Genomic DNA, 23,762 nt, shown 5'->3' with positions numbered 1-23,762 from the left:
AGGGTGTTTCAAAAAAAGGTAACCCCGTCTCTAGGGTAGGTAAAAAACTAAAAAATAATTGGGGTTTGCTTAGTAAAAGATGTTTGTAACGCCATCCGTTTTCAAGATACAGGACGTTGAAGAAAAAGAAATTTACGCATTTTTGAAAATTGAAAAATTGAAACAAGGTTTAAAAACTCTAATTATTGTTGATTTATCGTCATAACAACCAATAAATATCAGATTTCCATGGCACACTCGGAGAAAATAGAGGTATACCTATTAGAATTTTATCATTACTACCAGCATCAATTATTACTTCATAATTTTCAAATCAAAATATTCCGATAACGGTACACAGTATCGAGTTTTACCAAAAGTACCTTTTTCGTGTAAAATTGAATGATGTTTAAGTTTACTTGAAATTTTGATTAATAATTATACTCTTAAAAAACTTATATTGACTAATACTTAGTACGATCCGTGTAACTAGCGCCCTCTATGAGAATCAGATATAAAAACAAATTCATGGGATTTATCATCTTCCAGAATATATTATTCGTATAAAATTTCATTACAATCTTGCCAGTAATTTCGGCAAAGTCGTAAAAAATGCGTAAAATTTTTTTTTCAACGCCCTGTATCTTGAAAACGAATGGCGTTACAAAAATTTTTTACTAAGCAAACCCCAATTATTTTCCAGTTTTTTACCTACCCTAGAGACGGGGTTACCTTTTTTTGAAACACCCTGTAGATACATTAAGGATATACAATGTCGTGATAGATAACAAAGTGATCTTTTGAAGGCATACCTTGTTAAGGCATATACTGGCAGATTGGAAGACAAAATTCACCTTCAAATATCTGGTGAAAACAATATCGAAACGGAAAATATCGCAATCAACCGGGGCCTGTTTCAAGAAGACTCGTTGAATGCATTGTGGTTCTGTTTAGCTTTAAACCCCCTTTCCGAGCTCTTAAACTCCACTGATTCATGTTTTAGAATTAAAAACAATAATACTATGGTAGCGAAGCTCAATCATCTGTTGTATATGGGTGATTTGAAATTAATGGCTTCCACTCGATAATACCTAGAACAGATGCTAAAAACTGTAGAAACATTCTCTAATGATATTAGTGTGCAGTTCGGTCTAGACAAGTGCCGTGTTTTAAATATAGTCAGAGGAAAGGTACAGCCCGGTTGATTCGATATGCAAAATGACCAAAACATCGAGGCCATGGGCGAAAACGATATTTACAAATATCTTGGAGTAAAGCAAGCGGGGAAAATTGACCATAATTAAATGAAAACTGAGATAACTACTGAGTTTATACGAAAGGTAAAACATATGCTTCGTTCACAGCTTAACAGTAAAAATTTGTTTAAGGCACTAAACACCTACGCTTGTTCCGCGCTTAGCTATTCATTTGGTATGGTTAAGTGGACAAAAATGGATATAGAAAATCTTCAGCGAAAAGTACTAATACAGCTCACAAAGGCACAAAAACACCACCCTAAAAGTGCAGTAGAACGAACGACGTTACCGCGGCATGTAGGAGGAAGAGGATTTATGGATATAGGTGAGCAATTAGATAAACAGATTTCTAATTTAAGAAATTATTTTCAGATGCAGGCTGAGACATCTACTCTACACCGCCCTATTTGCGCAGTAGATAACACAATAACGATCAAACTGAGGGAACCAGAAATGTGAATAAACCACCTTACTAAGGATGAAAAACTGCACAAAGTAATGGAGAATGCAAAGTACCCAGACGATACTTATTATTGTGTCTACTACTGGAGTCATTCCGAAGAACCTCATTGAAAACATAAAAAAGCTGGGTCTAAATGAACACCTTTATAAGACCATGCAGAAAGCTGTACTACTCGCGACGGCCTGTTGTGTACGAAAATTTCTGGGAGATACTCCAGCATACCAAGTCACTTAGGGCTCGATAACATGGAAAGAGTCCCACCAGAGCTCAATCCTTTTAATACCGTAGGTATCTGGTATGAGTCAATTTTCCCCTTAGACGGCGAGTGAGCCGTATGGCTAAATCTGGTAATAACTTACTTTTGACCTAATATAATTTTCGTCGTAGAAACCAATCCAATACGAGTTCGTAAAGTTAAAAAGATATACTATTTCTGTTTTCATATCCTTAACTACAACTACATCAGAAGTGTTAAAATTTGAGCAGATCTGAAACAAAAACGTTATTTTATTAAGTACATTTAGTCCTGTCGCCAGTAGGGGTACAACGGCCTCCTTAATTCATATGGGCTTACCCAAGTTTTCTTTATGTATTTTGACCTGTAGAACACGAATTTTTTGGGTAACAGTCGATCCGGATGTCGATAAGATTGTTATAAAGAAAGAACTTGAGGAATCACATAACAGCGATTTTGCGCAAAACAAAACATTTTTTTGTATATTTTGAGTCATTCTAAACAAAAAATGTTTTTACAAGTTTTTTCGTAGGATGCATAATAGGGTGGGCCGAAAAAAATTTTTATTTTTTTTTTCTTAATGCTATACCGAAAAAAACTTGTCTCTATTATGGGTTATCAAAATGCAAAAAAGAAAAAAAATATATACCTAACCCCCAGCTAGCGCAACGCATCTGAACTTTCGAAATTTCACTAAAATCATAAGTTTTTGTAATTTTTTTTTTTGAACATCCTAATAACTGCATATTGGGCTGCTATAGTGATATCCCTTTACATTAGAGTTTTAAAAATACAATAAATAATTGGATAAGTATAATTTTATTAATCTGAGGTAGCGCAACGGACACGAAAATGACGCATCTTACAGTCGAGTGCAGATGAGCTGTGCGTTAGGGGAATGGGTTGGCACTGAGCCGAGCTTCCCCCACTTATACTCTCTACACCCACAATGCACTGGAAGCAGCCTCAACGATCATGTTTTTTCATGTTCTCTGTTACTCGGCAGTTTACGTCAGCAGATTCGTTTAAGCTTACGTGTATTAGCTGTGAGTTGATAGTGCAAACTGTTTTTATAATTTTTTGAGTGAAGTTTGAGTTTAAATTCACGTGCGTGATGGCTGCCAAGAAAATAACTCGCAGTGATTTTGATTGCCCATTGTTTGGCTACCCGAGGGAATTGCCTGTGAGTAAGCTTCCAACTTTCCAAGATGTCCTTCGGAGCTGTTTCCACGAACAGTACCTTCTAGCATTAGAAAGTAACAAGCCTGTAAGTTTCTCTCAGATATCTAATATTGTCGCTCCAAAAGTAAAAGCCGTCTTTGACAAAGCATCAATACCATCAGTGACGCCCTACAGAATTGTTCAATTAATAAATTCATATCACGTTAGCTACCGTAATCTAATGAAGTCCTTTAAGCGTGACAAGGAAAAAGACAAGTACAAAGAGAAAATTGAGGAATTCAAACAAAAGGCTTTATCACTCTTTGATGTATCTGCATGTAAATGTAAAATAGCATACTCCTGCAACTGCAAAAAGTCCCGGAGATCTGTGAGTGCCCTATATCAATTTCATGTAAATGTGAAAAAGATAAAAAAATTCCGGTGCTTGAACTTAAGTTTATGTATTTCCAAAGAAATCTTGGACAAGGAAAAATTGGAAATTTAGACAAGAAGGAGTCGAAAAAAATTACCAAAAGACTGCAACGTAAAGAAAAAAAAATCAGGTTATGTCGTCTAACATCCCACTAGTTTCACATTCGCAGCCTTCATGCTCTAACGATGCAACGAAACCAAGAATAGCTTCAGATGGAAGCTCAATGGAAGAGGAAGAGTCTGATAGTTCCGGTGACAACTATATTCCTATTCCGAGCAAACAACCGTGGCAAATGCGGATACAATTAAAAAATACCGCGTTGGCCAGTGACCGAATTGGTGTTTCGGACAGAGCAACAGCTGCTATTGCCTCCAGTGTAATGCATGACGTTGGTCTTGCAACGAAAGAGGATGATTCCCTCATAATTGATAAGAATAAGGTTAGGAGGGAAAAAAATTTATGCAGATCAAATCTCCAAGATACGATAAAAAAAGAACCAAACTTGATACAAGGGCTATACTTTGATGGTCGAAAGGATAAAACTTTAAAAATTGATGAAGTTAATAACAAGTGTTTCAGAAGAAGTGCAAAAGAGGAACACTTTTCAATTATTAAAGAACCTGGCTCGATTTATGTTGGCCATGTGACGCCATCTACTGGAACTTCGAAGGACATTGCTAGTGCTATATTGGACTACTTGAATGAGTCAAATTTTTCGCTCGATGAGCTTGATGTAATTGGATGCGATGGTACCGTCACAAATACAGGCTGGAAAACCGGTGTAATTCGCACAATCGAGGAAAAAATAAAAAGACCGCTGCAGTGGGGAGTTTGCCTTTTGCATTTGAACGAATTACCGTTCAGGCACTTGTTTCAAACTTTGGACGGTGAAACGACTGGCCCAAAATCTTTTAGTGGTCCTATTGGCTCACAACTCAGAAATTGTGAAAAACTTCCAGTAGTAAAATTTCAAATCATTGATTGCGAGATTCCAGACATCGATAGCAAAATCTTAAGTAAAGACCAACAATATCTCCTGGATGTAAGTTTAGCTATCAAGTCAGGCACCTGCACAATAGACTTCGCAATTCGTGAACCAGGTCCTATCTCCCATTCCCGATGGCTGACAACAGCGAACAGAGTTCTTCGTCTTTATATGAGCGTTGAAAGTCCCTCTGAAGAACATCTTATTTTGGTACAATTTATACTTAAATCTTACATGCCTTTATGGTTTAAGATAAAAAAAAGTAAGTACCTTACAGATGGACCAAAACATGTTTTTAATTTAATAAAATCTTCACGATTCCTTTCAGAAAACTTGATAAAGGTGGTTGATCCAGTAATTGAAAGGAATGCGTTTTTCGCGCATCCAGAAAACTTGCTCCTCAGTATGATTGTTGATGAAAGGGCCCATATCAGAGAGTTGGGGCTTAGAAGAATCATAAAATCAAGGACCTTAGCTTCCAATAAAAAGCTAGTCCGAACTTTTAAACCCCCAAAACTCAACTTCCAGGCAAACGAATATTATGAAATTATTGATTGGACTACTACTGCTATTTCTCAACCACCGTTGTTGCGAAGAGTATCTGACGAAGAAATGTGGGCCAAAATTTCAACTGCCAACACACCAGAAGAATGGAATTTCCATAAATTTCCGTGTCACACGCAAGCGGTGGAGCGCTGTGTGAAATTGGTAACTGAAGCCTCCTCAAAACTCGTTGGTGCCAAGAACAGAGATGGATTCATAAGAACAACGCTGCTATCAAGAGCTTCAATGCCAAGTTTTTCAAGCAAGCAAGATTTTAAAGTTCCAAACATTTAACGGACTATTCTGTGAGTCTGGGAATTGACAATTCGTAAATTTTGTAATTTTGTAATTAATAAACTCATTTGGATAAATTTAAATTGCCTATTTATTTATTTTTCCTACAGGTTCCATCAACATTATATTTCTAAAAATAACACATGAGTAGTGGGTTTAAAAAAATTAGTTGCTGCACTACACTATAAAAGTGGTTAGCACTCGAAAAGTGATCAATTAACAATATTGAAGGCCTTGCGCTACCTAAAATTAAAAAAAAAGTAATATTTCAATAACTCATTGTGTTTTTATAACTATGTATAATATAAATGATTTTCACTATAGCAGTTCAATATCTAGCTGTTTGGATATTTAAAAAAAAAATGGTAAAATCCTGTGATTTTAGTGAAATTTCGAAAGTTCAGATGCGTTGCGCTAGCTGGGGGTTAGGTATATATTTTTTTTCTTTTTTGCATTTTGATAACCCATAATAGAGACAAGTTTTTTTCGGTATAGCATTAAGAAAAAAAAAATAAAAATTTTTTTCGGCCCACCCTAATGCATAATTTTCGACATAAACGGGGTTGAACTTTAAAAAAATCGAAAAATTGCAATTTTTGAACCCGAATAACTTTTGATTGAAAAATAAAATAGCAATTTTGCTTACTGCATTTGAAAGTTCAAGTCAAATTCTATGAGCTTTGATTATCTTCATTGCTAAAAAATAATTTTTTTATTGTTAAACATAGCTATAAACACATAGTGATTGAATGGTGTTTTCAATGCATTTCTAATTTGAAATCGAAGGAGAATTTCTACGTATTAGTATATTACGTACATTAAAACGCATGCATTTGGCACGGTAAACACTATGTGTTTATAGCTTTGTTTGAGAAATAAAAACTTAATTTTTAGCAATGCAAATAATCAAAACCGATGTAATTTGACTTGAACTTTCAAATGCAGTTAGCAGGATTGCTATTTTATTTTTTAATCAAAAGTTATTCCGGTTCAAAAATTGCACTTTTTCGATTTTTTGAAAGTTCAACCGCGTTTATCTCGAAAACTATACATCCTATGAAAAAACTTGTAAGACTATTTTTGTTGAAAATCACCCAAAAAATACAAAAAAATGTTTTGTTTTGCTAAAAATCGCTGGTATGTAATTCCTCAAGTTCTTTGTTTATAACAATCTTATCGATATCCGGATCAACTGTTACCCAAAAAATTCGTGTTCCACGGTTCAAAATACATAAAAAAAACTTGGGTAAGTCCATCTGAATTAAGGAGGCCATTGTACCCCCCTTGCGACAGGACAATTATTTTAAAAAATATTATATTATGTTCTGTATAGTAAATGATTTACTGACTACAAACCATACTATTTTACTCTCCATCTTTCTTAACTGTGTTTGGAATTGTTAAGATTTTTAAAATGCTTAAATAATTCATAATAAACTTTATTTTCAACAGTTTCTCCGATCATTATCTCGGTTGCCCGTTTCAGCAGTTGGTGGTACATATTCGCTCATTTACCAGAACAACGTGATATTTCAAAAAATCCGATTTTTGTATTATTTATTAAATAAATCCGCCGTATTTCAGTCTATATACTGCAAAAACGTGCTATCTTTAACATAAAAGTAAAGTGTGCTTTGGAGGGACAGAAACAGGAATGATGTGACAACTCATCTTGTAGCGTTGTTTCTTTTGGACACTTCGTTATTTTCGATAGTGTGACATATTAGTTGTGATCTGTTTGGCGTAGGGTAAAGTGCTTTCTGTTTTCACAAACAACGTCACATCACGATTATACCACCCTGTTATTGCAAAGGTAAGCTAGAATAAAATGTTTAATTTTATTTCTAATATGTAACAAAGGTGTTTGATCCGTTAATCCAGAAAATATTGTTGGATAACTGGATATTTTTGTTTTGATTATTTGTTGTTGTGCACTTTTTCCAGAAAAAATATATTATCTCACAGTCCACTACGCCATTATGTCACGTTATACATACTAATAAAAATTCACAATAACCCTTATTTTTGCAGATGAGATCGTGGACTAACAAAATACTCAAGTTAGCATTAGAAAATACATAATAGTACTGTTGCTGGATCGTCAGGTAATGAGGTTGTTAATACTAAACAATAATTCTGATTTTGATAATGTTTTTGGGAAACGAGAATTTTATAACTTTTATTATGTACTATTGATATAAATATTTTGCAAATAATTACAACATGTCGTTAATCTCAGAAAACATTATCGCTGCTAATCGACGAGTAGCAGCAATTCATTAAGTAGATCATTAAGTAGTTCTACAAAGAATATCTCGTTATTCCACGAAGGTAAGTACTTTATTAGTAAAGTTATACAACAGTCGCAATCAAGATGCAGTAGAAATAAACAAAACAAGACACGTTAACTGTTACAAGGAGCACTCCCCAATCACGATCAAGTCCCGAATCATGATTTACAATTTCAACTTTGAATAATATAATCAATTGAAAAGGACAAGATGGTAGAATAAAGAAGTGAAAACAGAAATAAAGAAGAAGAAAGTGGCACGGAAAAAATACATCGAAACGGGATTAGAAGATAAAGAAGAATATTACAAGCATTGATGATTGGTAAAAAAGACAGTCACATAAGCAGAAGCAAAATCGTGGAAAGAATTTGGAGAAAAACTACAAGAAGGATATATAACAAATAATAGAAACTTTTGTACGACAATACGACACATGAAGGGGGGAGTAAGAGATAGAACAATGCAAATTCAAATAAACCCAGAACAAATAGCTAGGGTATGGAAAGAATATTATGAGGAAAAATTTGATGCCGAAGTAACACAGGTTGACAATGTAATAAATGAAGGCCAAGAAAACACAGAGATAGACCAAATAAGTAGAGAAGAAATAATAGAAGGAATATCAAACATAAAAACAGACAAGGCAGGAGGAGATGATGAAATTGAACCGGAAATGGTAAAACACATGGGAGAAGAGGGAATAAACTGGCTATGGACAATATATATAGAGGCGTGAGAAAAACAAGCAATCCCTAGAGACTGGCAAAATAACATAATTGTACCAATATACAAAAAAGGAGAACATATAAACTGCGAAAATTACAGAGCTATATGTCTGTCATCAGTATGCTTTAAAATGTATACGAAAATAATGGAGAAAAGACTAAGGCAAGAAGTAGAAATGAAATTGGAAGATGGACTGGGCCTTTAGACCAGGAAGACAAACAAATGACAACATATATATCATCAGGAACCTAATCGAAAGATGCTTAGACACGGGGGGAAAACTGGTATTAGCATTCACAGACCTAAGAGCAGCATTTGACACGATAGAAAGACAAATTATAGGGGAATGCTTGAGGAAAATAAATGTACCAAACAGATTGATAAAAATTATAGAAAGTACTTACAAAGAGGTAAAAGGAAGAGTACAAATAGCAGGGGAACGATCAGAAGAATTTAATTAGAATAGAGGTATTAAACAAGGAGATAGTCTCAGCCCTTTGCTGTTCATAATCGTAATGAATGAATTAATAAGAAAAACTAGAGCAAGAACCAACCAACTACAGACAATAATAGGATACCATAGATTACAACCGGTAACAATAGAGTCCTTAATGTATGCGGACGACATAGTAATAATAGCAGATTCCGAGAACAAAATGCAGAAACTAATGGATATATGGGTAGAGGAAATAGAAGAGCTAAAAATGGAAATAAACGAGGAAAAAGGTAAGATAATCATAATAAACGGCAAAGAAGATAATGAAATAAAGATAAAATGCAAAAACTCAGAACTGGAAATAGTTAGAACTTACGAATACCTGGGAAGTATCATTACTAACGACGAAAAAATAGACTGAGAAATAACAAATAGAGCAAAGAAATCAAACAAGTTATACTATGCTTTTTCCTCAATACTGGCGAAAAGACCACTTGCAAGAGAGACAAAAATAAACATATATAACACAATAGTGATAACGACTGTGCTCTATGCAAGTGAAAACTGGACAATTCTGGAAAAACATGAGATCAGAATAAATGCAATGGAGATTAGTAAGAAGAATAATTGGAAAGACAAAATGGGATAGATTAAGCAACGAGACTATTAGGAGAATGGCCAACCAAGAACCAATAATGAATAAACTAAAAAAGAGACAAATGAATTGGTATGGGCATTTAATGAGGATGCAACCCAACATAATTACGAGAAGAATCCACGAAGCAAGAAACATTACAAAAAGAAAAAGAGGCAGACCAAGAAAAAAATGGATACAGCAAATAGTAGAGGCGGGAAAAGTTAAAGGAAAATCACTAGAGGAATTAAAAATAATGGCGGAAAACAGAAAATAATGGAAGATATGGATGAATGTAAATTAAAATAGCGATCCCAAATGCGACACCCTGATAGGGTACAAGGAAGAGGAGAAAGAAAGAAAGAAAGAAAGAAAGAAAGAAAGAAACTTTGTAAATCATCATTTGAAATTTAAAATATATACCTATGCATTGTAAATCATGATTCAGGGGTGCTTCTTGTAACAGTTAACGTGACTCGCTGTGTTTATTTCTAGTGCATCTTGGTTGTGAGTATAGTATAGTTTGTTATTAGTTTATTTTATATTGCAGAACAATATAAATTAAGTAGATTTTTGTTACTGTTTTCACTGGTCTACATATTTTTTTTTATTTTGTAGATAGTGGTGATTCTGTCAATGATCCCAATTATGAACTAGAAGAGCCAGAACGTAAGACTGAAAGTTTTGATGATGATATTGAGAACTGCTGTGAGAACATTCTATATTCGACAAAGTACACAGAAATTCCCCCTTCTACATCGAACACTATTGACACTTCATACAAAGATACTTACCAAGATACAACGTTACACGACAACTTAAAAAATTCAACTAATGTAGAGGAAAGTGTAACTACTACGCAGCATTAAGTCGAGAGTAATCGATGAAACAGGAACGAAAAAGGAAAAGAAGATAATAAAACAGAAAAGTGAATAGAAGAAAAATGTTGTGAAAATATTAAGAAATAGTGGAAAAGCATACCAATCCCCAAAAATCCAGTAAAATATTTCTGGAACGCTCTTTAATGTCACCATGTACAGATACCTGCACATTCAAATGTCAAGTAAATCACAGAGAGTCAGCATCAACAACTTTTAGCACAATACTGGGCTCTGGGGGACATTGAAAAACAATAATTATTGTCAATTTCTTATCGAACAATGTCGAAACAGTTGTCCAAAAACATCGTTATCTCAAAGTCGACCCTCATGGATGTGTTGTTCCAAAGCGTAAAAATAATAATGCCTATTTTTAACTGTGTCTTGTGTGAAAACCAGACTATGCAAAACCTTTTTTATCAACACTTTCAGTATTAACAACCGTCCAATCGAAACAGCTTTAGAAAAAAAGAATAAATATACTAATATTTCTTCCATGAAAGTTTGTGCCATGGAAATCATAGAAGTTAGATGAAAACATAAAGAATGGAGTTAGAGTGTTCATAAAAGCAATATCGAAAGTTGATTTAAGTACTTAATACTCATAATAATATTATCTACCTAATTGTTCATTTACATTTTTTTACTTCTGGTGTTCAAAGAATATTCATGAATGATCGTTATCACAATTTATTTAAAACTATTTTATAACTTTCAATAAACATGTGAATAAGAATCATGTGTTTTATTTATTTAAGTTACCTAAAACCAGAAAATTTTATCATCTACAATGTTATAAGTTAATTTATTGCATTACTTTTTTTCTATATTTTTAGAAAGAATGTGATATTATGTTAATTTTTTTGCATGTCTTAATAATTCTATACGTACTCGTATAATGATAAAATCTAGGTAAAATGACTAATTTTATACAAAGCTAATAGTTAATCTATACTCCAATTACAATTTTAAGCAAATTAATTTAGTCATTACCAGTTTTTGATTTTTTGAAACATAAAAAGTGCTCTCCTTTAAAATTGTACTTTTTGTGATATCACGTTGTTATGGTAATTGAGCGATATATCTTCGATAACGAGCGATAATGAGCCTATGCTACAAATTGAGCATTTTTAGATGAATATATCAATAAAATAAAAGAAGCAACATTAAATCTTCAGATTAACAAAGGTCTACACAATCTATCTCTTTATTTAACTAAATGGTTCTATATGATTTGTAGCACCATCCAATAAGCATAATCGAAATAAGAATGCAAATATTGCATTTATATCAAAACTTCGTTTTTTGGGGTTAGGCCACTGTTGCTCTGAGCTACTCATTTATTTACGGTCAAAATTTATTTTGCCCTTACTTATTATTAATATCTGATTTAAAAGTGAGGTTTCGTTTCATTTTCCTTATAGACCAGTAAGGATCTGTTTTAGGTGGATGTGAGAGGTGGCATTCAGATTTTTGCGGATAAAGTTAGGTGATAACTTCGTTAATAATACTTGATTTATGCTCCTTCTCAAATATGCCCGGAAGATTAATAAAAAAAATAAAATATTTAAAAATTTCAAAAAATTTCGTTTTTTTTTCTAATTTTTTCGCTTATAACTTAAAAACTATTCATTTTAGAACAAAGTCCTACAGGAATAAAACAAACATAATTAAATTTTCTATCAGATGCGATTGGTTAGAAATGTCTTAATTTATCACCCTTGGTTCAAAATAGCAATAAATATAAAATAAGGGGGCAAAACAAGCCTGTCTTTATTCAATGATTTTCCATCACTTAGGTTACACTTGGAACCTTCTCAATTCGCTTAGAAAATTTTTGTAATGTGCTAAAACCGTACACCAAATTTCATTAAAATTGACTTACTAGGTTTTGCATAATAATTTTGCAATCTAAACTTTTCTTTTTAAATTAAATGTTTTTAAAATATTGCACAACAAAAACTAGAACATGAAAAGATTTGTCAATTTTTTTGCATATAAAGAAGTACTCCACCTATCTAATGCACTTTACAGAATTGAAATCGGATTATTTAAGCAGCCTCAGCAATGTTTTAAATTTATAAACAATTTTTTTACTTATAAACAAATTAGTGCTGTGGCCAGGAGGGGGTGCTACGGGCTCCTTTATTTAGGTGGATTTACATAAGTTTTTTTTATGTATTTTGACCCGTAGAACACGAATTTTTTGGATAACAGTTGATCCGGAAATCGATAAGATTGTTATATACAAAGAACTTGAGGAATTACATAAAATCGATTTTTCGCAAAATAAAACATTTCTTTTTGTATTTCTTGGGTAATTCTAAGCAAAAAATGTTGTTACCAGTTTTTTCGTAGGATGCATAGTTTTCGAGATAAACGCGGTGGAACTAAAATAGCAATTCTGCTGACAGCATTTGAAAGTTTAAGTCAAATTATACCGGTTTTAATTATTATCTGCATTGCTAAAAATTAAGTTTTTTTATTATTAAACAAAGCTATTTGTTTATAAGCGAAAAAATTGTTTAAAAATTTAAACATTGCTGGGGACCCTTAAATAATCCGATTTTAATTCTTTAAAGTGTATTAGATAGGTAGAGCACCTCTTTATATGTAAAAAAATTAGCCAACTTCTAAATGGTTTACTTTTTGTTCAGAAAGATTTTAAAAAATTTAGACTTTTTAAAAACACTTAGATTGCAAATTTATTAGGCAAAATTTATTAGGTCGATTTTAATGAAATTTGGTATAGGTTTTAAGTATGTTACAAATAATTTCCTAAGCGAATTACTAAGGTTCTAAGTGCCACCAAAGTGGTTAAAAAATATTGAATAACAACAGACTTATTTTGCCCCCTTATTTTATATTTATTGCTATATTGCAGAAAAGGTAATACCTTAAGACATTTTTTAACAGTTGTATATCATACAAAATTCAATTATCTTTATTTTATTTCTCTACGACTTTGTTTCAAAACGAATCGTTTTAAAGTTATAAGCAAAGAAAGCAAAAAATCGATGCTCTTCGAAATTTTTAAATATTTTAATTTTTTTATTAATGTTCGGGGCATATTTCAGAAGGAGCATAAGTCAACTGTTATTACTGAAGGTGTCATCTAACTTTATCTGCAAAAATCCGAATACCACGTCTCACATCCAAAAATAGACGTTTTTTCGCAGATCCTTACTGGTCTATTATTGATATACCATTGTACTCTACATTAGGCGTAAGCGTGGGACAAATCTGTCTGGCGCCTAGTTGACATCCATTCAATTTAAATGAAACGTCACAACGAATCCCCCGAGCTCTGCTTGACTATAATAGCGGACTACGTCTTTGATGTATCAAAGAAAGCCTTATAGAAACACGATTATCAAAAAAAATTGTATTTGTAGTACTAACCTCAGCGTATTTAACTGGTTCTTTTTCTAGTGTAGTTAAGGTATCAGTTTGTCTATACTTGACCCCGTAAAACTCAACTCCAATAATCAATTTTTCTTTAGATAGACCTGCATCAAGCCAGCTTTCCGCAATATGTTTGCTATCATAACCGTTCTCGCCGTCGTGAAAACGGTGGAAAGTAGGTTGAGAGGTGTTCAGATCAACGTAACCACGCGCGCCAGTATATAAATCACGTGGACGAATAGTTACCCAATCTACTATTCTGAAAATAAAATTAAAATGCGATTATTTAAAATAGTTGAGGCGCGCCAGACCATAACGTTGTAAATGCCCAAAATAAAAGTTTTCAGTAGAGACATAAAACTATTTTAGTTGAAAAATAATGAATTAATTAATTCTTAATATTTTTATTATTAAACTTTTGTTCAATTAACACCATTTACATACAAATTTGAAATCTAGTGAAATAAAATAGTTTATGCTTTTATTAATTTAAAAAAATTACGAGAACAAAACGTTTTAAGTGTCATTCTTTATGCAAGTCATAACGTTGTAAGTGTGTATTTACTTGCACTTAAAAGTCAGGAAAAAAAGACCAAACAATAATTATAGCGAAAATAAAACTAACATGTATATACTTACTTAAGTAACTTTAATTAAAAATTTAAAGATCAGCATTTTGTAAGGTTTTCGTAAAAAGTTTTTGCTTCTCCTGCCTAATATGGTAGCATGGCTTGGATATCTTTATTTTTTTCGGTAGACTATGGCACAGGGGTTTCCTTTATCTCGATCTCCAACTCCTCAAAGCTCGCCTTAGTGATTCCAGGTTTGATCACTGAAGTTTTAAGCCATGGAGCAAAATTCGAGTAACTTTTCTTTGTATAAACTTCACCAAAGTCTGCAGATGTTACTCGAATCATAGTAGCCGAAGATATTTGCAACTTTTTGGTGTTTATCATGGATTTAACTTGATTCATCCAGTCAAAAAATGTTTTAGTATCCACTACTAAGAACGGATTTTTCTTTCCAGCATTAGCAATCATTTCAATGAGGTCTTTAGGTGTTTTGGTATAAGCGGCTTGGCATGCTTCTTTGCTTTCTCTATAATAGCAAAATCACGATCACACGCGAGAAAGGTATGTTCTTTCATAGGAAATGTATAAGTAATTTCTGAAAAGAAACATTTTGCAATCAAAACGAGATACATAACAAGTAAGGCCTGGTTCTTATTTTGACCACCATAATTATCTGGCCAGAGGATTAGTTTGTGCTTATTTGTAGTGAATCCAATTTCGCTACTGGTAAAAAATCTGTACAGCCAAGAATCTCGTTAGACCCCCTTTGCCCGACAGTTTCATTCCAGAACATGATGCCCCTTTCTTCGTCTTCTAAATGAATACCCATATTAATACTTGCCTGACGGCTGTGGTACATTTGAGTAATAGTAATAGTTAATGTTGGAAGATACATAGCAACTGTGGTAGCAACTGATAAGGCACATACAACGTTATGTCCTTCTCGTTCTCAGTATTCAAGGTGGGGGCATCGCAGAGCTTTGAGTTCAATAGTGCAGCTAAAGGTCGGCATATACAACGTTTTAATCATATAAAACCTATTTCAGCTCGAGTGGCACTTACAACGTTATGGTTTGGCACCCCTCAGTTATTTATGGTAGGGGAGCCCAAGCGGGGATTTTTGCAGTTACTCAGAATATCATATGGGAGAAACCTGGTACCTTGCAGATGTACCTCTACCATATTATATTGGCTCTTAACACAGGGAGGTTCGTTAAGGGGGGCCCGAAAAAAAAAATATCTAGGGTTAAAAATACTCGAAATTGTCAGATTAAGATAAGGTAAGTTAAGTACATGCAAGAGAGTGTATATTTCAAAAATCTGACGATTTGAGCGGGGCGTAAGAAAATGGGTGGGTCAAAAATTTCACAAAAGAAAAGCGAATATTTCCCGAAATGAACGTCAGATCGAAAAACTAAAAAAAACGTCTTCAATATTTTTTAAAAATCTATCGAATGGTACTAAACATGACCCCCAGGGAGAGGGGTGGGAGGTAATTTTAAAATTTTAAATACAAACCCCGCGATATTTCGCAATATGAACATCAGATCGAAAAACTGCAAAATACACTTTCAAAATGTTTTTGAAAAATCTATCTAATGGTACAAAACACGACCCCCACGGGGGCGGGGTGGCGGGTCACTTTAAAATCTTAAATAGGACCCCTAAATTTTTATTACAGATTTGGATTCTTTACGTAAAAATAAGCAACTTTTATTCGAGACATTTTTTCGAATTATGGATAGATGGCGCTATAATCGGAAAAACTATTGTTGGAAATGGAAAATAAAATTAAAAAATGACAAGCGCCCGCTAAAAGGAAAATTTTACTTTTAATGGAATTTTTACTTTTTTTGATTTTGGGACCTAATAATCACAACCTAATTGGTCCCCATAACGCTCGAGTGACTGCAAATTTAGCATATTTTACTCCCCTACTATTATGAAACAGTTCGTGAAGTATGCTTTTTGCGTACGCACGCGATGTTTAGAGCACGAGCGGCGCCAGTGCTATACATCGCGTAAGTGTGCAAAAAGTACTTCACGCACAGTTTCATACAATATTTTATCTACGATAAAAAAATAAAAAACTGCAACTCTTCTTCACTGGTATACATTTCTATTCTACAAGTCTTAGAACTTTGACATTTAAAAATTCAAATTTCTTTCAAACCACAAAACTGTCAAAACTTTTGTTGTAATTTAGTACTAGAATATAATAGAAATATGCTTTATTGTCATGAAAAATTTAACAATTTTATAGAAAAAGCTTACAAGAATCATAAATAAAAACAATAACAAATACAATTTACTAAAATTATACAAATTGTCAATATAAATAAAACATAATAAAGTGAAATAAAAATCAGTATGGGCCATTCCACGAGCATACGCCTGTTTTGGATTACGTGGACAACGAATATTTTACTGTGCACATAAGAAGTACGAAAGTAAATGGCGCTAATAATTATTCCAATAAACAATAATGTAATTTGCAATTTACTTTCGTTTTTCTTATTTTGCACAGTAAAATATTCGTTGTCGAAGTAATCCAAAACAGGCGTATGTTCGTGGAATAGGGTATAACAATCTTTTGGAATAGGGTATAACAATCTTTTGCAAAATAAAAAAAAAATGCAAATTGCGTAATCTACCTTAAGAAATTTAATAAACTATGCTGCTGCATATGACACTCAAATATATATTAAGATTCTACTACTTATACATAAGAATACTGTAATTTCTTAGTTATTGGTTAAGAAACTCGGCTATTGGATAATATGGTCTTTCAGATAAATAGGCTTTTGTCATTTTACGGAATTTCAGGAACGGTGTTGCAGATTTAAGTTGTAGAGGGAGATAGTTGTATAGTTTTTTGCAGAATATAATATAGATTTCTGTACTAACTCACTGGACGGGATCGGTAAATAGATGTCAAAGGTAGAATTTCTGGTGGAATAGTCATGTCTAGGTCTTACTGGAAAGACATGTAGATGTAGAATTAAGCAAACAGTTTCTAAAATATTTAAAGAAGATATTGTTAGAATCCTGTGATCTTTGAAGTAGCTTCTGCAATATGTTGCTCTTCTGAGACCAAACAGATATCTTGTTGCTCTTTTTTGTGATTTAAAAATAACATATAACATCGGATTGGGCAGCTGCACCAGAACCACAAAAAGTCAGACCATATCGACGATGGAACTCGAACAATGAGAAGTATGTTATTTTGGAAGAGGCTAAATTAATTTCCTTCGAAACAGATCTTATTGCAAAGCAAGCTGAGGATAGTTTATTGCTTAACACATCGATATGAAGGGACCATTTAAGGTTGCTATCTAAAAAGATACCAAGAAACTTTACCGAATCAACGATACTGATCTGACTGTTATGAAGAGGTAAGGGTTGAAGAGTTCCTTTATAGGATAATGCTACTGTTTTATCTACGTTAAAAGAGAGTAAATTAAAATCGGACCAGGATTTTATTGTGAGTAGATCGGAAGTTCTTGTAGCATGAATAGTTGCGATATCCGAGTTGCTCCAAGTGATACTGGTATCGTCAGCAAAAAGAAAAACTTTCCATCGATTTCTAAACTAGTGATGTCATTAATAAAGATAAGGAAAAGTAGAGGACCCAATACTGAGCCTTGTGGTATCCCACATACAATATTTTTGAGACTAGCGTCTTTATCATTTGCTCTAACCAGTTGTTTCCTATTATCCAAATAAGATTGAAACCAGTTCAAAGAAATACCTCGAATTCCACAGAAATCTAGTTTTTTTATCAAAATGTACTCACATGTCATCACCATGACAACGCGAAAGTTAAGGATATTTGATTATAGGAAAGTGTGCCAAAAAGCAGTGCGAAAAATAAATCCCATTTAAAATACATTGTTACTTCACGCACAATTTAATCCCTTCACGGACTGCTATTGTTGTTCCACTATAACTTTTCCCATACGTCACGATTCATTTTCATGCAAGTTGAATCAAAAAATAAACTGAAACGTATGTCGATGTTTAGTATTGGTACGTAGTGTCAAAGAGTCAGTGGTAATCATTAGGCAATGGCTATTATCTCATGAAAGTATTTTATGAAGTTAATTTATTGCAGTGTTTTTATCTTTTTTCGCTATTGAGAAAATTGATGTACTGAAAATTTAACAGATTGAACGAACACCATACAGACTATTACGAATATAAAGATAAAAATATAGAACGGTAATAAATAAATTACAAATAAAGTCACATCACAGTTACTATTTTTAAGAAAATTTAATATTACCTAATGTTGAGGAATAAAAAACTATCGAATCAATTACATAAAAAACCAATAATTAATATTTTTAATATATCGTACCTTTGGAAAAACAGTGATACAAGTGCAATTTTTTCAGAAATTGAGTTATCAACACTACGATATTACAAAGTATATATAAATACCCGTCTTTGTCTGGGGACCCAAAAGTCATTACTGCAACTCTTCCTTTATTTAACTAAAATATTATTTTAGTTAAATAAACTAATTTATTTTTTATAAATATAAAACCAAATAAACTTTATTGACAAATAAATAAAACTTTATTGATTTATAAAACGAAATAAACAATATTTAAATGCAAATAAACCAATAAACTGTCACTGTCATTGGAAATATTATAAAAGTCAAAATTGATAAACTATCTAAAATATTCGATATTTTTTATCCTCGTTTAATTTATGGTGAGTTCTATGGAAAAGCGGCTTAATTTTGCGATACTATTTTCTGTGAGTTAAAAAGAGACCTAGTATAAAAAGTAGTTGTGAATAATCTCGTGCATGGGAAAAGTTAGAGTGGAAGTACAATATCAATAATAGGCTATTGATTATGTACTATAGAAAGGAACTACAACGTTAACGGGGTTTTATTATTTCATATGGTCAATGAATCTCTATATATGAAAAAACCGGTGAGTACTACCATTTAAAGGGGTGCGTTTTTGGGAAATGGGTGAATTAGTCCCTGGGCACAAGTTACATTAGGGTGAGTTCTATGCACTTTTGGTACAAACACGTCTACATAAAAATTGTTCCTGGTTAAATTTCCTATCTAAATATTACTTTTTAAAGTCAAAGATACTTTTTTTTTACAAAAATATATTCAAAATAAAAGCATAAAGAAACCCAAAAGAAAGAAATTTTGTTTTTTGTCCCATAGCTTTTGTCCACAGGGATATAAGTATAGACATTGCTTCACAGAAAAAAAACTTACATATTTTCTCTTTAAAACGATGTTTGGTAGAAGTCATTAGAATTTACAGTTTTCGAAATATGATTTTTCAAAGTTTGCCACTCACAGCAATTTTCCTTGTTATTTCGCAAATATTGTTCTGTAACTTTTTTCTACGTAACTTTAGGCATATGCAATGGGACATGTAAGAGGAATAGAAATCAATTATCTTTAAAATGTTCTGCTGTATAATGTTGTACGACTTCTTTTAAAGTTATCTTTTTCAATGCTTTATACTATTAACGAGTTTTTATGCTTTTTAAAATTATTTTTTAAATTTCCTATTTTTTGAATTTAAACTATGGTAAAAAACTTTTAGAAAGTATTGTCATTGTAATTTGATATGTCTGAATGATGGGTCGCCCACATTAGCAACTAGTAACAGTCCATCTGCTATTGACTTAACATTTTGTACTCAAGATATTTCAAATTTTTTAACGTGGAGTGTCTTACAAGATCCTCATGGATCCAATCATCTTCCGATTATCATAAACATGGAAACAGATAATACAATTTCATCTCCAACTGAAAACTTTCACAAGATCTGGAATCTTAAGAAGGCCGATTGGGACTTATACACCTCTGTACTAGAAGCTGAAAATTCTCCCGGTAATTATCAACAGTTAATAGCAAACATCAATAAAGCAGCCAATTTAGCAATACCGAAGTTTTCATCTAACGTCATACATAAGAGACAAATTTCAAACCAATGGTGGTGCGAAAGTTGTAAAACTGCTGCTGATAACCCTAAAATTGCATACGGAAAATATAAACAAAACCGTACAAGAAATAATTTATTTGAATTCAAGAGACTTGATGCTGTCGCAAAAAAACTCTTCAAGCAAAAGAAAAAACAGAATTGGATAGAGTACTGCGAAAGCCTTAATTCCAATGTTGTTCTGAAGCTATTTTCTTGTGGCATTTTTATAGAGAATGATGATACATTGACAACTAGGACAAAACTAAATGTATCAGCTATAATGGAGTTATTGACATTATGTACTAATAATACCTATTTTCAACTAAATAATGAATTTTATAAACAAAATTTTGGTCTACCAATGGGCTCCTCTTTATCTCCATTATTGGCTAATATATTTATGGAGGATTTCGAAACTAATATCATTTCTGAACAAAATTTAAAACCCACTGTATGGTGGAGATATGTAGATGATGTGCTTTCAATATGGCCTCATAGATCAGAATTGTTGGATACGTTCCTGAATATTATAAACATTCAAGAAGAGACAATAAAATTTACAATGGAAAAGGAATATAATCACACCCTGCCTTTCCTCGATGTTTTAGTCTCAAAGAAGGATACTGGATATGAGACTCAAGTGTATAGAAAACCAACACATACCAGCAGATATCTCAATTACAAATCAAATCACAACATCAACGTTAAAAAGGGAATCATAAAATTATTATATGATAGAGCCAAAATTACTTGTTCTAACGAAAATTCATTTTTAGAAGAAACACAATTCTTAACATCTGTTTTATTAAAAAATGATTATCCTTTATCCTTTATAAATAAGGAATTGTCAAGATTGGATCGAATGGAACAGAACAACATAGAACGGGATCCTGCAACATTCACAAGAAATAACACGAGGAAAATATCAATACCATACATAAAAGGACTATCCGAGAAACTTAAAACAATAGGAAATAAATTCAACATTTCAACAACATTCAAAACAACCAACACATTGACATCTATTCTATCTAAAACTAAACCTAACAATGAACAAGAAAGGACAAAGAATTGTAATTATAAAATACCTTGTGAATGCGAACAGTTTTATATAGGTGAAACATCAAGACCATTAAACGTTAGAATAAGTGAACATCAATCTTATATTAAAAATAGAGAATTTGATAGATCTCAAATATGTCAACACGCATGGGATAATGAACATAGAGTTCAGTGGAGAGATTCAAGTATAGTCCTGAAAGAAACAGATAGTAAAAAGAGAAAAATCAAAGAAGCGGCTCTAATTATGCTAAACGAAACCAATTGTGTCGCAAATTCGTCGGTGGAATGCAGTAGGATGTGGATACCCATACTGATAGAGGAAGTCAATAGAAAGAAAATACCACAATTAGTAAGTCAATAGTCGAGTTAGTACATATTTTATATTTTAGTATTACTTATATATCCATGTATTATTGATATTATTTATAATTCAAACAAAATTATAGTAAAGTCAGAATTTGGTATTAATTTTGAGAGTAAATTAAACGTAAGACCAAATACTTACGATGTCGGGATAGTATCATGAGGTTTTTCCTGGTTTTCCCTCGTGATTTACTATGAGATCTCTAACGCGAGAATTTTAATGTCACTGTTGCATGTGGTTGTCTTTTTAAAGACAGATCACAAGCTATGATTTTTTTGTGACGGATATTCTTGAGTTGGGGTTGATTTCATGTAATCGAATGAACTCTCTTTCAGTAAAGTCGTCCCAGGAACGCAACTCATAAATATTGGCAATATCATTTTAAAGTCTTCTACTTTAAAATGTATCATATGTATCTGAATTGCCGATATAGATGAGTCAAATTAAATAAATTATTGGAAGAATTTTTTTTTACTAAGCAACAACATTTTTGTTTATGTTAATAGTATCTTGTATTTTGACAACGGCATCCGATTTGGGCGTCGAAACGTTAATAAAAATCATTTTTTAATAATATTGTGGCTTATTTCCCATTATAAATAGTTAAAACCTTAATTCCAAAACAAAAATCAGTGAAGTATGGAAGAAACTAAACGCCTTTAAAAACCGCAAACAGTCCAACAAGTTTCCAATAAATCCAAATTCAAGCTGGTAAGATGAACTTTATAATAAAATATCTTCCTCAGTGGGTACCTTCCCAATATTTTCCAGAATACAGCGAAACAGTTTCAAGGGATAAGTTTGGCTTAGAACAACCATTTAAATTGTGGGAGTTAGATCGAGTACTTAGTCAACAATATAGCAGTGCTCCAGGTAAAGACAATGTTTCATATTCCATGATATACCATATACCACTTCACTATAAAATATCATTATTACATAAGTATTTTTAATGAAATTTGGAATGACACGTCACACATTCCAGAGAGTTGGAAGGAATATATTCTAATACCTATTAAAAAACCTGGAAAACCAGAAAATTCTTGTAGTTCATGTAGACCAATATCCCTAGCTTCTTGCTTCCTAAAGACGTTAGAAAGATTAATAAAAAATAGAATTGAACACTGGTTCGGTTAGAGCAAGAACATATTTTCCTAAAATTTCAGTATGGATTTCGAAAATCAAAATCAACTCAAGATGCGATAACTTCCTTAGTCTCATCTATACTAATAAACTTTACTGATAATACGTATACTATGGCTGCTTTTCTAGATGTCTCTTCTGCATTCGATACCGTTAATTTGGACATTATGTATAAAAAACTAGTAGACATTGGATTCCCCATCAACTTAGCTAGATTTCTGAGGACACTGTACATACACTAATAGATGGACGGTTTTAAAAATCAACAATTCCATCTCCACTTCACGTCTTAAAAATATAGGACTACCACAGGGTAGCATATTAAGTCCAATGTTATATACTTTATATAATATTGATTCAGAAAATTGTATTAATAGCACAACAAAAATTGTTCAATATACTGATGATGTAGTAGTTTACACATCCCACACATCATTGGATATATGTAAAAATAATTTTAATGTCTCAATTAAGGCTGTTCTTAATCACTATCAAAATATTGGTTTAGCAATATCAGAATCTAAAACAGAAATTTGCATTTTCTCCAGAAATCGTCAAATTCCACAAGGTCATTTGGCAGTAGGTCAAATTCAATATCCTATTAAAAATTGTATAAAATATCTCGGTACTTATTTAGATAGAAAACTTCTATGGAAGGATCACATGCATCATATCCTAAAAAAGTCTGAAAATGCAATGAATATTCTAAGAGCCATTTGTAGAACTAATTGAGGTGCCGATCCAAATATAGCACTTTTATTTTACCGTACTATGATTCGTCCTATTTTCGATTACAGTTGTCATCTGTATGGAACTGCTGCAACACACATTTGAATAAATTATAAATACAAAAAAAATAAATGTCTTCGACTTTGTCTTCGATATTTGAAGTCTACACCCGTTAATATAATGAAAGTTGAGGCGATAAAACCA

At 32.4% G+C, this 23,762-nt stretch overlaps 1 protein-coding gene across 3 annotated transcripts in view; it reads right to left on the bottom strand.

Moving 5' to 3' along the window:
• The window catches only part of LOC126885068 (uncharacterized), a 205,823-nt gene that overhangs the window by 5,268 nt on the left and 176,793 nt on the right, over positions 1-23,762 (bottom strand). For 2 of the 3 annotated variants that reach the window (XM_050651498.1, XM_050651499.1), the window contains 2 exons: positions 13,717-13,978; positions 2,058-2,186 (listed from right to left, as the gene is read on the bottom strand). The exons of the other annotated variant lie outside the window; for it this stretch is intronic. In XM_050651498.1, the coding sequence (XP_050507455.1) occupies positions 2,058-2,186; positions 13,717-13,978 (391 nt within the window). The remainder of the gene's footprint in view (positions 1-2,057; positions 2,187-13,716; positions 13,979-23,762) is intronic. 3 annotated transcript variants of the gene reach the window in all.

Source organism: Diabrotica virgifera, chromosome 5 (assembly GCF_917563875.1).
Source record: "Diabrotica virgifera virgifera chromosome 5, PGI_DIABVI_V3a".
NCBI lineage: Eukaryota > Metazoa > Arthropoda > Insecta > Coleoptera > Chrysomelidae > Diabrotica > Diabrotica virgifera.
Note: the sequence above shows the minus strand (reverse complement) of the source record. Positions and strands in the feature narration are given on the sequence as shown.